This window comes from Taudactylus pleione, unplaced genomic scaffold (assembly GCF_031769625.1).
Source record: "Taudactylus pleione unplaced genomic scaffold, aTauple2 ptg000093l, whole genome shotgun sequence".
NCBI classification, from domain to species: Eukaryota; Metazoa; Chordata; class Amphibia; order Anura; family Myobatrachidae; genus Taudactylus; species Taudactylus pleione.
Genome location: NW_028284495.1, coordinates 6192329 through 6210158, shown reverse-complemented (window position 1 = coordinate 6210158; position 17830 = coordinate 6192329). Strand labels below are relative to the sequence as shown.

Below are 17830 nucleotides of genomic sequence, written 5' to 3'. Positions count from 1 at the left end.
CTTTGTGCACCCAAGTGAAGCCACAGTGAGTGGAGGAGGCTTCTACTGCAGCTGCGCAACAAGTTGAAATTTCCTATCCATTCAATGGAGCATTCTTGAGGTAATAGTTTAAAAAGTTGTAACTTTCTAATTTACCTGAACCCCAAAAGCACGTACCCTGGCACAATAGCTACCTAATAAAAAGAAACCCAATCTAAATTCATCCCCTACCCTGAGTTATGCCTTCCCCAAAAAAAACCATAGTGAACAGCAGAAAAGTGGTCCTAATTGAGAATGTCACAAAAAAGTGACAGTTTGAGCATTAGATTACTCCCAAATCCTCATTTTTTGTTTATGCCCTGAAATTTGGCATGCAGCACCAAACGACAGGGCTACCTGGCTGTTATAATTTTCAGCTTGGTACCTCCAACAGTTTTTGAGGTGTAGTCCCTTAAAAACCATGCCCCCCCTCCAGAATTCTCTATGGAGATTTCCATTTTTTTAGATGCAGCCTTAATATTATGGCACAACTGTGCCCTTGTAATATATACATATATATACCTGTGTATATATATATATATATATCTCCAACTGTGACCTGGCACTCACCAGTCCTCTCAGCTGTAAATTGCTGCGGTGCCTTCCAAAGGGGTATGGTTCCCCCAAATGCATATGCAAACAAAAATTAATAAAGGTGGCACTCAGAGGCTTCAATATAAAGTAAATCAAGCACACACTGCGGAGTAGCTTTAATGTGACATCATATCACTGTCAACGTTTCGGGGATCGTGTCCCCTTTCTCAAGACAACATGTTGTCTTGAGAAAGGGAACGCGATCCCCGAAACGTTGACGCTGATTCGATGTCACATTAAAGCTACTCGGCAGTGGGTGCTTGATTTACTTTATATTGAAGCCTCTGAGTGCCACCTTTATTCATTTTTGTTTGCATATATATATATATATATATATATTTATATATACACACACACACACACATATATATATATATATATACACTGAACTGCATGGGGTAGATGCCTAGTATTGTATAGGACCCCCTCCAGCTGGGCGAAGTGCAGCAACTCGAAGTGGCATTGATCCCAAAAGTGGATGGAAGACCTCTGGAGAGATGTTGACCCATGTTATCTGGACAGCTTCCCACAGCTCCCTGATATTTGTAGGTGCAGGATCTTGGATGCGAATGGACCTCTCCATCATGTTCTATAAATGCTCGATTGGGTTCATGTCAGGGGAACGCCATTCATTGGAACTTTCCAGAATGCTCATCAAACCAATTCTGGAGAACTTTGGACTGATGACATGGTACATTATCCTGTTGGATATTCCATCGTTGTGGGGATACATGAAGTCCAAGAAGGGCCACAAATAATCATCAAGCAATGCAACATAGCAGTTCCCATTTAATTACATTTTCAGGTGGACCAGTGTACCCAACCCATGACATGTGAACTCACCCCACACCATAATGGTACCACCACAGCCTGCACAGTGCCTTGTTGACAAATGGGATCCATGACCTCATGGGTTCTGTGCTTCACCCGAACCCTACCATCAGCCCAAATCAACTGGAACTGTGACTCATCGGAATCCTGCATGTTGCCAGTCCTCCAGGCAGTGGAATCACGAGGGGGTGCGGGCCATACCCGGGTGTCACCCGCTGAGGGGTGACACCAAGGTGCAGACTGACACTCCCCCACAGTGACAGGAGCTGGGTGCTGCACTGTAGTATTAAGTTCAGCACCCCACTCCTGACACTGTGAGGGAGCCGGCACTGCAACACAAGGCAGTCAGCACCCCCTGCAACCCCCCCAGTTATATTAAAAACGGGAGCACAGGGGATAAGGATTGAGCTGCAAGGCCACGCCCCTCATGAGGCCACAGCCCCTATTTGGGGCACTCAAAACATCACTCCCCGCACCGGGGGTCACACCACAAGGAAGGACGCCACTGCCTCCAGGGTCCATTTAGCAATGAAACAAGCCCAGGTGATGCATTGTGTCCAGTGTCTTAGTGTTAAACAGGGGGTGGGTCTTCTGCTCCTATATCTCAAGAAAGCTAAAGAACACTGCACTGACCTGCGGGATATGTGTCTGGTGCCTCCTGCATTTAATGTGATTTTGTGATTTGAGCCAGTGTTGTTTGTCTGTTACCACAGACTATTCTGGCCAGACACCGCTGGTCACAAACATTAAGCACTCGTGGTCAGCCACTGCTCTGTCCACGGTTGGTGAAAATGCCTTCCATGAGGTATTCCCGGTACATACATGACACCGTAGATTGAGGAATGTTGAATGTCCACACAAGTTCAGAAATGGAATGTCCCCACTATCATGCTCCATTTGAACTCTGATAATTCACACTGCCTTGCCATGAGCAGCCTAGCCAGTGTTCAAACTGATCCACGAGATGTCAGATTACAACTGATGCAGGTCGGGGTATTTCCAAGATGTCACAGTGTGGTTACGCCACCTACCATTACCTTTACATACTGCTGGGCTGGTATAGAAAATAGGGTGGAAAATGGCATGGTGTTCCTCTTTTTTTCCTGTAACCAGCACCAGGCTGAACCAGCTGGGGGATAATGCCATAGCAGGGGGACACACTGTGTGAGGTCCCCCTGCCATCACATTTAGCAGCCCAAAACTGGTCAGCACAGGGATGGCATTCCTTGGAAATTGGGACCTCAAAAACAAAATGGGGGAACCTCTTCCAAGGAACTACCAGGCCTGGGCTAACAGACTAGGACTATTCCCACCCTATTGGTGGCGGTAGGTGCGGGGTTGGTTTAGCCTGGAACTGGTCATAGGAAAATAGGGAAAGCACTACGCAGTATTTTCCCACACTAGCCAAGGCTGAGAGATTAAAGGCTGGTTATGGATTTGGGGGGTACCCTACAATTTGTTTTATTTAAACCTTCAATTACTTTTTACAGTAACAAAGCCTGCATAGTTCATAGTAATCTGTGCAGTGCATCTTCCAAACTCACCTGCAACAAGCAGGTTTATTGTTTGGGTGGGTTCAATGTCAATTTGTGATCAGCTTTTAGTCATTTTTCAAACTGACCAAAAAATTGTTTGTTGGTCCGATGTTCTAAAGTGTTCTATAGTCAGCTTGTTGGTCAGTTTTTTGTCAGTTTTGCCTTTAGTAAATGGTCACCCAAAAAGTCAAAACCTGACCTTTAGTAAGTTTACCCCCAAGTGTATAGCACAGCAAAATAAGCAAAGCAAAGCACAAGCAAAAACTGAAGGCTGACAATGTTTCAGTTCTATGGTACAGAATGTTTCACCCAGAACATCCTTCCATATCCAGCACATGGACAAAGTGAACCATAATACCTGAACAAACTAGGTGAGTCTATATCCCTGTCTTAACTGAAATCAGGTGCAACATATCATCAGATAATGAATCAGCATTAATCTCTTTAAAGTTTTGAAACTGTATCCAAATAGTTGCATACAACTTATTGACTTTTCTAAATGGGTTGGGTACGGGATCCCGACACCGGCATCCAGACAGTCAGAATCCCGATGCCTGAAGGTAAGCAGCCTAACCCTAACCCCTGACCCTCCCCAAACTCCTAGCCCTCCCCTCATGCAGCCTAACCCTAGCACTCCCCCTAGTGCCTAACCAAAAATCTTAAACCTAACCCTCCCTCTAACCCTAATACTTACCTTCGGGATGCAGGCAGTCGGGATTCTGGCACATGGGGTTCCAACTGCTTTATGAATTCAGGCACCGGTATTCTGAATGCCGGTATCACGGCCACTGTGAGAGTAACTACATATCTACCTTATGTACCTGCAGCATTATCATCCGAGGGTTTAAGGAGGCATCAGGAGCAAATTAGAATAGGATGGAGCAGATAAACTTTGAGCAGCATATATATAGGGTTCAAGTTAGGGAAGCAGGTTATATTATCCAGTCCCTTGGCAAAAATAATAGCAATTACACTGTATTATCGTAGATAAATCCATAAAGCTCTAATACAAATATTCTTATATATGCTATATATTATTATTCTAAAGATACATAAAATACTTAAACATAAGATACTATAGATTAAATATGGTATGCCAAAAAGAAAAGGATATTACCACAAAATATATTCACATGTCAAGAATGGTCCATTTTTTCTATAACCAAACTACTATAACCTTGACTCTATAATACACAAGACACTTTCATGAGAGTGGCTGCTGCTGGTCCAATTGGCCGGGTCCTGGCACCTATGCAATGGATCTGGCAGGCGCCGGAATTGGTGAATATGCACAAGGGACAGTGGCACCACGCATGTGCACAACACCAGCTTCTAGAGACTACATTGACTGCTGCCCCTAGAAGCCTTGTAGAGTTACGTGAAACATGGAGCAGTGGCTACAACTGCAAGCCACTCTCTGCTATTTGCAGCCCAGACTGGCATCTCCCCTTGGGCCTGCCTGTCCTTTCTGTGACAGTGTAGCCAGTGCATTGGCTCACTGAAGTGGTGGATTTTACTGGGGGGAGGGTAAAATCCGTCTCGGGTCTTTTGTAGAAAATATACTTTGTATAGAGAATATCCAAAAATTAAGGTGTCATAAATCACCAAGGAAATCTTCTTAGACACTATTCCCAGGTTACATAAACACATATGGAGTGGGATAAGTTTGTTTAAGCCATGTGGAGACACTCTATCAAGCTTATGGGGGATATACAATTAGCCGTGATAACACATTTTTCACAAAAAAGTTTTCACCGGTGAAAACTTTTCGACCAAAAATGGTTATCAGGCTATCCTATTATCTAGTGTTGTCATGTGTGTGAATTCTTGCAATGCAGTTATTGCAATTCATTTTTAGGACCTTGGAGCAGGTGATAAGTTGTGCAAACCCCCTATTTTTTGTTAGAAATGTCAGGGCCACTGGACACCCTCCTTAATGACTATTTAGGTAAAACATATTCTTTAATGAGCTTTATTTGGCAATATCGATATGTTATTTTTGGGGTGAAAAAGTAAAAAGTGAAGAAAATTGAGTTTAAAGTACTGTAGTGGGGCAAGTTTATTGGGGGGCTGTGTGGATGGAACAGGTGTTTTAAACATTCCAGGAGGCAGTGACAGGTGTATTTTTAAAAAAATGTAAAAGTGCCCAAAAATTACTCAAAAAATATACTAGGACCCACTCTTAATTTAACTACAACACTTATTTGGGCCAAAAAAAATTGCTTTCTGTCATTATTTCACTGTTTTAGAAAAATAACAGCCATTTGACACAATTTAAGAACCCCAAACCCTTTGATTATGGTCACAAACAGACTTCTATACTATTATTACCCAATATTTTTTGGGGTGCAGGCTGATTTTTGTGTGTATTGGTTATTGCCAGTTTTGCAATAGGATAGCCCTATAAACAGGAGTGCGCATAGCTGTGATAAGTGACATATTTGGATAATAGGTGTGAAAAGTTTTCAATGGCGAATACTTTTTGTTTTGGCATCTAATTGGATATCCCCCTAAGAATCCATCTTGATTCATGCTCTTTCAAGGCCAGCTCACAATCCCCTCATCTTGCTAGTGGGGGCTGCCAATCTGTAATCATACTTCCCAGCATTGTCAATTGATGACCTTCTTTTGCAAAATGCTGTGCCACCAGTCTATTGGATGCTCCAGTGAACAATTCCTAAGGAGTAGTTGTTCTATGATTGGCCATCCTATCCCAGAATGATCTTGTGGTGAGGACCACATATTGTACATCAATGCACATAAGAGTAAAAATAATGTGGTCAGTTGTACAGGTTAATTTATAGCATATTTAATTTTGGCCAAATTATGGAAATGATGGAAGGAGTCCCGCGTGACCATACTTCTGCACCTTATGCAATTTAGGCACTGTGGTATACAGGTCTTGTATCATATGGGGCTGAGTGCTCCACAGGGTTAGTACTGGAAGGTACTGTTTGAGATTACATCCTCTACAATAAGCCATAAGGGGCATCTCCTCTTTTAATGGGAGTGATATATTACTTGTGAGTATCTGCCAATTTTGTTTTATTGATTTTTGTACACTGGTGGTATGTTGGTCATAAGTAGTTGAAAAGATAATTCTGTCCTGTAAGTTTAAGGATCTGGCTGGCATCCCAATGGTTTTAGTATATCACCACCATGCTTCCTGCAAATAACTATCTACTGTTTTCTCATTGTAGCCATGTTTAATGAATCTTTGTTTCATCTCCTGTAGCTGCATGTCTGCCAACATGGATTCTGTATTGTTGCTCAACACTCTTAAGAATTGCAAAATAAGCATGTTTTCTTTGATATGTGGCAGAAGATGGCTAGCATAGTGCAGGAGCATAGTGATCAGTTGTTTTTTGATACAGTGTTATTGACAATCTATTAGCACTACAGAATACAGTTACAACCAAAAAGTCCACCTGGTTGGTGTCAGCAATGTAAGTGAATCTAATTGGACTTGATAGCTGATTCAAATACTAATTTTTGTAAAGCTGTCTTCGGTGTTAGCCCATATTACAAAAACATAATCATTGTAACATTTGTAGCAATTAGTATCTTTCACATAGAGAGGAAATATGCAACTTTGCTCATAGTAGTGCATATATATTCGCATAGCTTGGGGCCATATTGGACTCCTTTGCTGTGCTTGCAATTTAAATAAAGTATCCATTCCTGTATTGAAAGTGATTACACTCTAAGGGCCTGATTCAGAGATGTATACAAACCCAATGGTTTGCATACATCACTTATATTTTGGTGTCTGCATATGCGCAAGACCCATTCTGTGCATGTGCAGAACTTTCTCGTAGCTCCCCCAAGTCGCAGCATGACTGACATGCTGTGGTGTTTGGGGGGTGGAGTGAGGGCATCGCTGGTCAGTATGGGTCGCGAAACTGGGTGTATGCCATAGCGTCCTCTGAATCAGACACAACTAAGTAAATCAAGAAGAAATTCAATGGGGGGCATTTTATTTTATTTATCTATTTCCAAAAAAAGCCGAACGTGCTGCCTCTATACCACCATCGTGAGGATGATGGTGTAGAGGGAGCAAACATCAATAATGGTCAATAGTGCATTAGATGGTATCTGACCAATTGAGAGTTCTGCCAGGAAGTCCCTGGTATCCCTAAATTATGTTGGCATATTAGTCACAGAAATCTACAGGAAACCATCTAAAAATTTGGAAATAGGTTCTATCAAGGACCAATAGTCCAATATTATAGGTATACCTGATGGCTATATCAATGTTTTGTGTGTTTTCTGGACCATATAGTTGATAGGGCACGTGGGGTATTCTAGCTTAAGACAGGAAGCCATGCTGTCATCAATCCCCTTGGTCAATAATCCTGTCCACCTTTGATATAATTTTCCACATTTGGTTATGGTCAAGTTTTCTGTAGGTGTTTGTGTGTGCCAGCTGTCGACAGATTTTGGTGTGATTATCATTCTATTCTTGTAGGACTATTGCTTTTACCTTGTAGGCAAGTCATATCACCAACAAGGAGTTGTTCTTCAAACCTTTTAGTGCCAGCCTCTGTTGATTATTGTTTTCATCATATTGGTGTTTGTGTGGGGGTCCTGTTGTTGTGTATCGATCAACATATGAATGCTTGGGTTGGCTGATTGGGGATCAAATGCACTTGGTCTTTTCAAGAGTGTGGATTTTGCACCCACTGCATCCTGAATGTTTGCAAAAATAACTCCCTTAGTCACATTTGTCACCCACTCTTGTAATGTTCTATTTTCCACTGCAGTGAATTATGTGAATTGAGTGGAACAAAAGCTAACCCTTACTCAACAAAAAATTTGAATTATAAATTACCATTCAAATTTGTGTCCTTCTCACCCTGCCTTCTGGGCTCTTGTCTTCATTCTAGTAACTGGTCTACTCTATGTGTTGTTTTGGGTATACCCCGAAAACCAAACATGTAGTGGGTAGTGTTCTAGTTTTTGCTTATGATGTTGTGTAGGAAGAGTCAAATTTAAAAATCAAAACTAGGTCACGTGTTGGACGGGTCACATCGGCTTCAGCGCAGTTATGTGTTCCAAAGTGGAATGCATTCCAGTGCACACACAGCTCCATGTTAATCTACTTAATCTAATTTGTCTCCTAATGCCTACATAAACCATGGATGATAGTGCTGCAGGCACAGAAAGTAAATGAGAGTCTTTAAGTTGTATGCAACTATTTGTTTCAATACTTTAAAGGGATTAAAGCTGGTTCATTTTCTGATATGTTGCACCTGTTTTGGTTTAAGACAGGTTACAGAACCACCTAGTTTGTTCAGGTAGTATGGTTTATTTTGTCTATGTCCTGCATATGGAAGGATGTTCTGGATGAAAGTTTTGACAAATGACCTGCACAATAGGACTGAGACATCAACAGCTTTGAGTTTTTACTGTGCAATACACTTAATGGTACAGTATGGGTTCTGCTAACAGAAAACTTGCCATCTTGAAAGAATCATGAATTCAAAGTAACTGCTGCTTAATGATAAAGTCATGCACCCAGTCAAAACTAATACCTCTTTTCCACCAAAAATCCAGGTCCTACCTGGGTTTCCAGACATGGTTCCAAACCAGGTCAGACACCGTTTACACAGGACTATTGATCTGGGTTATTCTCAGGTCAGCCCCGTTCACACTGAACTTGGGTCTGCCCTGCTAAACTTGGGAGGTCATAAAAAGTAGGAGGTGACTGCTCCACAACCACCAATCAACTCATTTTAGGCATAACATGCTTCATAAGTTTCACTGCATGTTCACGCTCCTCATGGGATTGGTGCAGGAAGTATTTTGCAAAGTTCTTTAATGCCACGTCATCACGATCAAAGTAATAGGACATGGATAGGTACACATAGGATGCATACAGATAACCCGGGTTGCGCCATTTACACTGCACCATTACTCAGGTCCATCCTGGGTCTGACCATGGTAGCTACCTGGGTTGGATTGCTGGGTCACTTGATCCGGGTTATTTTTCAGGGACCCTTTTACACTGAGCTCCTACCAGGGTAGACCCAGCAAAAACCCATGTTTTTTCTCTGGTGTAAAAGGGGTATAACCGTCTTTCCTACTACAGACACAATTTAGAGCACTGCTAAATAATTTAATACTAAAGCTGGCCATACACGCTACAATTATTGGGGTGATCCGCCCGATATCCGTGGATCGCCCCGATAATTGTAGCGTGTGTGCAGGCGACCGAGGGTTAAATGATATTTTATTTAAATGGTAAACTGTCGGCCGCATCGGGCTGTGTATGCCCAGCCGTGGCTGACAGACACACATTTCCTGTGTTCCTTCCCATGGAAGGAACAGGGAAATCTCTCCGCCCCCGGAGGCGGAGTACAGATGTCGGGCTAATACACTGTGAGAAATCTCACAGTGTATGCCATGGACATACATTTTATCTGCACCTGTATGCCCAGCTTTAGTAAGAGGATACTAGGTAAATGTGGGAAACACTGGGATTTTATACATACATTTATGCTGTTACAAACAACACAAGAGACTCTATTTTGAAAAAGAAGTCTCAAGCATTTTGCTGCAAAGAGCAACAGAAATTGTGCAATAGTCGTCAGATAATAATCAACATATTGTAGATAAATGCAAAAAAGCATCTAATATATATATATATATATATTAAGCTTTTTCGCATTCAAAATATTCTCAGCACTTTAGAACGCTATGGCAGAGTTAAAAGCATTTATTTACAAAATGTTGATTATTATTTGATACCTATTTTTGCTACTTTTTGCAGATCATGCTAATGCTTATTGCATATTTTAATTTTTGTTATGTGAATGTTATCACATGCATTGAATTTGCATTGATTTTAACAGTCTTCATGCACAATTTTATATAGTATATATGGGATTTCCATTTTTACTCACATAATGGCGTTAAACAGCCTTGTGTATTATGGTAGAGTCGATGTAATTGCTTGCTGCACTCTGCTGGGAATATCGCTGGACCTGCTGCAATGAAAGCAAAGTAGTATTGTACAGTGGCCAACATCTGGGTGCCGTTAACATGAACACTTTGCTGCTTAGCAGGTGATTCTAACTATGCTACATACAGTGCATATGGTGCTGGAATGTAAATGTACAGTATTGTAGTTAAAAAAGATCCTTCAATAAATATAAAATTAATCTGCATAAACCAGTGTTTTCCAAACTCTGTCCTCAAGGCACCCTAACAGTCCAGGTTTTCAGGGTATCCATATTTAAACACAGGTGACTTAATTAGTACCTCAATCAGTTTGATTATACCATCTATGCACAAACATAGATGGTATAAAACCTTTAAAACCTGAACTGTTATGGCGCCTTGAGAACTAAGTTTGGGAACCCCTGGCATAAACAATTAGGAGACAAGAGAATGTCATGTAGTATGCAAAATAAGAGATGGTACTGTCCAAGAAAAAGGCCGAAATGTCAAATTTTCATTGCAGTGGAAAGAGAATCTCCAGAACAACGCGGCTCTGGACAATGGAACCTTACCATTATTCTAGTATTATACAGGAAGGATTACTAAGACTACAACATGTTGTCAATCTCCTTTAAAGCAAATGATTGCAGAGACAAAACTTGAAAAAGCTGGAGAGCCTGAGAGTTAAGCTGGATACACACTAAATGACGTGTGTACACTGCGTGGGACACACGACCCCCCTGCCGACGGGCCATACCCACTGGGCGATCCGATGCATGGCCGCCCGATATGCCGGCCCCTGCCACATAGCACTGCATGGGATTGTCAGCCGCATCGCCTGATTTGACTGCATGTACAAAAGAACAGTCCATGCATCTGACGACCGCACGGGAGCGCGCAAGGCACAATGTAGTACATACAACTGGACGTTTTAACATTTTGTCGTTCCGATGCATCGGCATTGGCCAAATTGTTAACAAAATCGTCTAGTGTTGTCTACTGCTATATATTGACAGTGTCTGAATCATGCATTCTTAGCAATCTATGACTTCTCATTGCATAAATCCAGCAGTTCCTTACATTCTTTTCTCAGGAAAAAAACACACTTAGTAATGGGAAAGTGAAAACATACTTGCAGTTTATCAATGCTCAGTCATTTTAAAGTGTTAATAGAAGTTAAAAAAAGTGCAAATTATGCATGTTCTAGATTGCTGCTTATGGGACTCTGTACATTCCAGTAACGCTGTCTAGAATGGAAAATGACTCTGCATATCCATAGCTCACATAATGTTTGTATTCTGCTAGAGTGAGCGTTCTACAGTTATCTACATTTGGTGTAGTTGCATAATCTATACACATCAAAAAGTATCTGTTATGCATATACAGAAATAAAACCTATTATACAAAATGCTTGTGCTTTTTTTTAACTTTATGGACAACTAGGGGTATATTTACTAAAAGTCGATTGCTCCTATCTGATTTATAAGAGATCTGGTTATGTCATTTTTTATAGAATATAGTATAGAGAACCATGTTTTGCAAACCTGATCAACTGTTACAGTTTTACTTAGCAAGGTTGAAAAAAGAAAGAGTGACAGTTATCAATTTAGCTTTACGTGGCAGAAAAAAATTCAAATAAATTCACTGGATCAATTGCCCACTATGGGGACATGTATCAAAGCTTGGAGAGAGATACAGGCTCTGTTTGAAAAAATGACAGGAGCTGATTATCCCATATTCAAGATGTGGTCTAACTAATAACTTTTACTAGGCAAATGCTATTATAGCATCACATGCACTTGTCCTCTTTATATGCATCACAACATTGTATTCATCTTGTACAGCTGCAGCCTGGCACTGTGTGATGAAACACTGATTTGTTAGTCAACATTTATTCATTTATTATTAAGCTCTTTTTAAGTTCTTTTCCATCTCAGTTTTCCCTCAGATTATTCAATTTAATGCGTAACTAACATAGGTATACCGTAACAGTACATTTATTTACACTGGTTACACATGTATCCCCCTTCACCTAGCATTTTTGTGCCTTATGGTGCGAGACACTTTGGGGCAACTACGATGCTCTACCAAGGGTAGCCATTACCGTACTTTCATAGTTTTTGCTGCATTTTGCATGTTGTTCGCATTGCAGCAACATACACAGTTGCTTATAGTGTACTAGGCATGCTAGATTTGTACTTTTGCTGCAAAGGAATTGATATAAAGTCACAGATTAAGCAGAACAATACATGGTGTGAGGTATGGGTTCCGGATTGTAGATAGACAGTAATTAGATAGACAATGTCTAGATAGACACCAGATGTTAGACAGTCAATAGGTCGACAGGGACAAAAGGTTGACACACTAAATGTCGACATGTATGAAGGTCGACAGGTACAAATGGCCGACAGGGTCAAAAGATCAACATGAAAATGGTTGACGCAAAAATGGTAGACACATGATTTTTTTGTTTTTTTTTTAGGGTTAGGATTGGGCACTTACTGGAGGGTTAGGGATAGGCACTTAGCTAGATGGTTAGGGTTAGGCACCAGGAGGGAGGGTTATGGTTAGGCACCAGGAGGGAGGGTTATGGTTAGGCACTTATCGGAGGGTTAGGGTCAGGCACCTACCCCGACATTTAGGGTTAGGCACTAGGAGGGGGTTTAGGGTTAGACACCAAGGGGAGGGTTAAGGTGAAGATTAGGGCTAAAAAACAAAAAAAATCACATTTCGACCTTTTGACCTTGTCGACCATTTGTACCTGTCGACCTCCTTACATGTAAAACTTTAGTGTGTTACGCTTTTGTCCCTGTCGACCTATTGTCTGTCTAACATCTGGTGGCTACGAGCATCCTGAGAACTTTTGGAGAGTGACCCCCCTCCTATCAAACTATATCCATAATTAATACTGTTATTAACCGAAAAAAATCTATTTGACACAATTATTGCCCACATTCACTGGCCCCATACAGGGAAAAACACACACATTGGCCCCCACAGGAGAAAAATCAAACATATTGGCACCCAAAGGAAAAAAACACACACACAAACTGGCCACACAGAAAAAAAACACACACACAAATTGGCATCCACAGGAAAATTAAACACACATTGACCCCACAAAAAATCAGATGACTTGTGGCATTTCAGAGCAGTCAGAACCTGCTGCAGTAGCTCCCTCCCAGTCTATTCTTTGCCCTAAACTGTGACACTTGACAGCCTCAGTGAGTCAGTAACAGTGCGGCTGTGTGACCTATTGCCCAGGCTGTGTCTGAGCTGCCCAGAAGATGAGCCCAGTGCTACCCAGGCCAGAGAAGTTAGTTTACAGGCACACAGACATGGTACTTCTGGCTGCTCGTGGTTGCTTCCAGTTAAGGGTCCTGGGCCCCGGCGGCAGCGGCTGTACTGTGCCCCCTACAGGGTGGCTCCCTGTGCAGCTGCTCCGCTCAACTAGACCTCAAGCCAACACTGATATATCCCCTTTGCAATAAAATAATAATGTGTAATTTGAAAATATATGCAGGAAATGATTGTGCAAGAAAATATAATCATTATCACTATTTGAGAAGGCAAGCCGGATGTATTTCGCTGACTGACCCACTGACTGAGGGGAATGTGTCTCACGACACATATGAGGGAGGGGAAAAAGTCTGTGAGGGTAATGTGGTACTACAGGTTTGAGGGAGGGATGGTATTTCTACACAAGTGAGTAAGGGGAATGTTGAATGTGTTACAACATGGACGAGGGAGGAAAATGTGTTACGTACTACAAAGGTGAGCGGGGATAATTTGTTACTACAGAGGTGAGTGATTGGAATTTTTAGTATACAGGTGAGGGAGAGTAATGTCTTGCTATAGCAGTGATGCATTACTATAGGTGAAGGATTAATGTGTTATTGGAGCGGTGAGATGCAAATGGAAACAGTAACTATCTAAGGTCTTTCCAGGTGAAACTGGCTACATCCGGTAGTGTACTAAATAATTTAATAGTGAAAATTCCATTTGCCTATAAAATAATGTAAAGATTATTTTATGGAAGACAAAAAAACAAAAACAAGTATGGCGGTAGCACATTCTATGCAACTGTAATAAAACTAATAGGTTATTATAAATTATATTCCTCCAATTTATATATGGTACACATGTGCAGATGAGATTGTAAAAGTAAGTAAGTACCTGACAAAGCACAGTGAGATCCACTGAGACTAAGCCCACTTTGGACAAGATTACACACGTTCACTGGTACAATAGTCTGAAAGCTCCCTCTGCTGACTGGTATACCTGTAATATGTGTTGTCATTTTTGTACATGAAATTGGCTGGGGAACAAAGGGATCATTGAAATCAACAGAAGAGAGAAGGTATATACACTGGTAAGCACTGGATTAAGCAAAAGCAAACATCCAGACGTGGCCTTTGCAGTATGTTCAAGGGGTCTGAGAGTTTTTCCTCAGAATGATTTTGTTTTGCCAGCAGATAAGGCCCTCAATTAATTTGTGTCATGAGACATTGCTATCCTGTAACTGTACTGCAATAATTGTACACATTGGAAGATGAAAATAATGATTATACTTACTTGTAAAATGGTTTTTGAATTTTTGTTTGAGGTTAGAATCTCTGGAAAATAAATCTGAAAAAAATAATCAAAATTAATAATATGTATTGAGTAAACTCATTAACAGAATATTTCGACTTTTCCATATTAAAAAGAAGTATGTGTGATCTTTGTTTCATACAATGTTATGTGTGACACCACCATATTCCTCACATTATCATTATTTGTTGTTAGAGACCCAACTGCCTTAACTGGACAATTTACCATTGAAGTGATGCAAATACAGTGTGTTTGATAGGAGGCAGTCTCGGCTATTGTGCTTTTCCATTTTCAGTAGAGAGAAGGTGGGCACCAGTGGCAGATTTTACCTGCAGCCTCGCAGCCCCCCCAGTAAAATCCCTCACTTCAGTAAGCAAGTGCAGTTCGTGACTGGATGTGGCTTCCTATTGGAAGTGCCACCTGCCAGTCATGCACAGGACAAGCAGCCCCAGAGGGATGTGTCTTCTCCCCCTGGTACTGCCAGTCCGGGCTGCCATAAGCAGAGAGCGGCTTCCAGTGGAAGCTGCTGCTCTGCCTTTCGGGCAGCACTACAGGGCATTGGTTGCAGCCCCGAGAGCTGGTCTAGTGTTATGCACATGTGCGGCGCTACTGCCGCTCATGTGCAAGTCCCCTGTCCTGACATTCATTGTGCAGGCATCGGGACCAGAAGCAGCGGCAGCCTCCCTCAGGTAAGAGGGCAGGAGCCGCTGCAGGTGGGTACACTGCTAATCATTAGATTAAGCAAAAACAAACATCCAGACAGGGAAGCAAACATCCATGTTACTCTAGGCTCCTCCTTTGTAACTCCTGGTCTTCTCTATGTCACTCCAGGCCTGAAGGCATAAAGATGCACTGCTGCACATAATAGGTTTTTCTTGGTACTGTGGAAAAATCTCTCTTCATCTGATACAAAAAACACAGCTCTAGACCAAGGGTGGGCAATAAGCGTCCCTCCAGCTGTTGAAGAACTACACATCCCAGCATGCCCTGCCACAGTTTTACTATCAGGGCATGCTCCCAGAGCCAAAAGGCCCCTTAGGAGATCAGGGCCAGTGGCGGATCCAGGGGGGCGGTGATTGGAGCAATCGCCCCCCCAGCAAAGTCCGCATCATGCACTAAGCTGAGCAGGCCTGCGCTGTGATCGGAGCCTGTGTAATGCGTTCCCCATCTGGGGGGGGTGTCAGTTACATGCTGTCATCGAGGAGCCGAGGAGGGGGAGAGCACAGCTGGCTCCTCGCACCCTGCTACACATGCAGGACTGACGGCCAGGTGACAGGCAGAAAGCGCTCTCAGTAGTTCCGACTATAGCAACATCAGAACGGCTGGGCAGCATTCTCTGCCTGTTATCTGGCTGCCTGTCACATCTATGCAGCTTGTGGCTGCACACTGAGCAGAGCTCTCCACTGGAGGGGCTGTACACCAGTGCTTAAAATGGTCCTAGAGAAGTGGGAGAACTCACCCTCCCCCTTCTAAAAAAATGACAGTGCGTGCCGTAGGCGCGTCAAAAAAAGGGGCGTGGTCTCTAAAGAAAGCGGCGTGGTCACACAATAGTATTCACAATTCAAACCACACCACACAGTAGCACAATCTTGATTCACATTACACCACATAGTAGTGTCCCTTATGCATGTATGACACACAGCAGTGCCCTTTTTACACAATGCCCACATTTGTGCCCCTTATACACAATACCCACAGTAGTAGTGCCACTTATACAATGCCCACAGCAGTAGTGCCCCTTATGCAAATGCAATGCCCATTGTAGTGGTGCCCCTGATGCAGTGCCCCCAGTAGTAGTTCCCACTAAGCAGTGCCCACAGTAGTGGCACCCCTTATGCAGTGCCCCCAGTAGTGGTAGTGCCCCTTTTGCAGTGGCCCTAGTAGTGGCTCTGGTCCACCTGGCTGCTTTGAGTCCTCTGAAGTTACTATGGGAGAGACATCATGATGTCTCTCCCATAGTGCCCATGGGGGGAGCATAGCCGGAAGCCGGAGCTCAAGAGTGAGCTCCAGCCTCCGGCAGCCGCTAATGCTGTGGGGAGGGCGCCCAGCAAATGGAGCCACCCTTCAGCACCGGTCAAAGGTGGGTTGGAGGAGACGGAACTGGTTCAGTCTCCAAATAGAAGTGACGGAACGCAGTTCCACCCCGTTCCGGCCCACTTTAACCCCTGCTGTACACACTCGCTGAACAATATCATTGATGATATCGTTCAGCGCCGGGCTCTCTCCCCCATTCCCCAACATGCAGCAACCTGACAATATCGTCAGGTTGTCCTGTATGTTTATGCGATGAACGATAAAGACGAACGACCTGCGGGAACGCGCATCGTTCGCCATTCATCATTAACCATTCATCATTTAGGTAAAAAAATGGACGATAAAGTGAACGACTGAATGATAACGATATCGTTATCGTTCAGTCATCCACTTTAATCGCCCAGTGTGTATGCACCTTAACACTACCTTCCTCTCTGTGTCTGTCCCTTCCCTCGGGCTCCTTCCTGTCCCTGGCTAAGATCCCGCCCCCTCTTCTACCATGTCTGACTATATTAATCTATCTTCTCAGATGTCCCTGCCGAAGACCCTGCCCCCTCGCCCTGAGTCTCTGCCCCTTCACTAGTCTATCCTGTCTGTGTCATCTCTTCCTATACCCTGGAGCTCCGCAGGGACCAGAGACAGAACAGCCTTCCAGACAGGTAAGTGCCAGGGGAGGTGTGAACATTTTTAAATTATATTTGAGGGGGAGTAGGGGGGTTGGAATGCTTATGCAGTAGGGGGGTAGTTTTTACTTTTGGGGGGAGGGGTTTGTTTTAATACTGTAGGTGCTGCGGGTGGTGCAATAATGTGTGTGTATGTGGGGGGTATTATTATTGTGTGTAAGGGGTATATTCATAATATCTGTGTTATATGTGGGTTACTGATGGTCTCTACCTTATTTGGCGAGTACTGAGTAATCTGGCATTATCTGGTACCCATTGCGACGCTCCCTGATCTGGTAGGGACTGCAAACCTCTCTGCATTATAGATAAGTCACTGTGATGCTCCCTGATCTGACTGTCACTGCGAACCTCTCTGTATTACATGGCATATCTCTGCGACGCTCTCTGATCTGATGGTCACTTCAAACCTCTCTGCATTATATAGCACATCTCTGCGACGCTCTCTGATCTGACGGACACTTCAAACGTCTCTGCATTATATGGCACATCTCTGTGATGCTTCCCTGATCTGACGGTCACTGCGAGCCTCTCTGTATTATATGACAGTCTCTGCAATGCTCTCTGATCTAGCGATCACTGAGAACCTCTCTTATTATATAA

The 17830-nt window shown here is 42.8% G+C and overlaps 1 protein-coding gene across 1 annotated transcript in view; it reads right to left on the bottom strand.

Annotated features, from left to right (window-relative positions):
• The window catches only part of ALKAL1 (ALK and LTK ligand 1), a 124124-nt gene that overhangs the window by 13202 nt on the left and 93092 nt on the right, over positions 1 to 17830 (bottom strand). The window contains exons 4-5 of the mRNA XM_088469730.1: positions 14496 to 14549; positions 9884 to 9967 (exon numbers count right to left, since the gene is read on the bottom strand). Coding sequence (XP_088325856.1) covers positions 9884 to 9967; positions 14496 to 14549 — 138 coding nt within the window. The remainder of the gene's footprint in view (positions 1 to 9883; positions 9968 to 14495; positions 14550 to 17830) is intronic.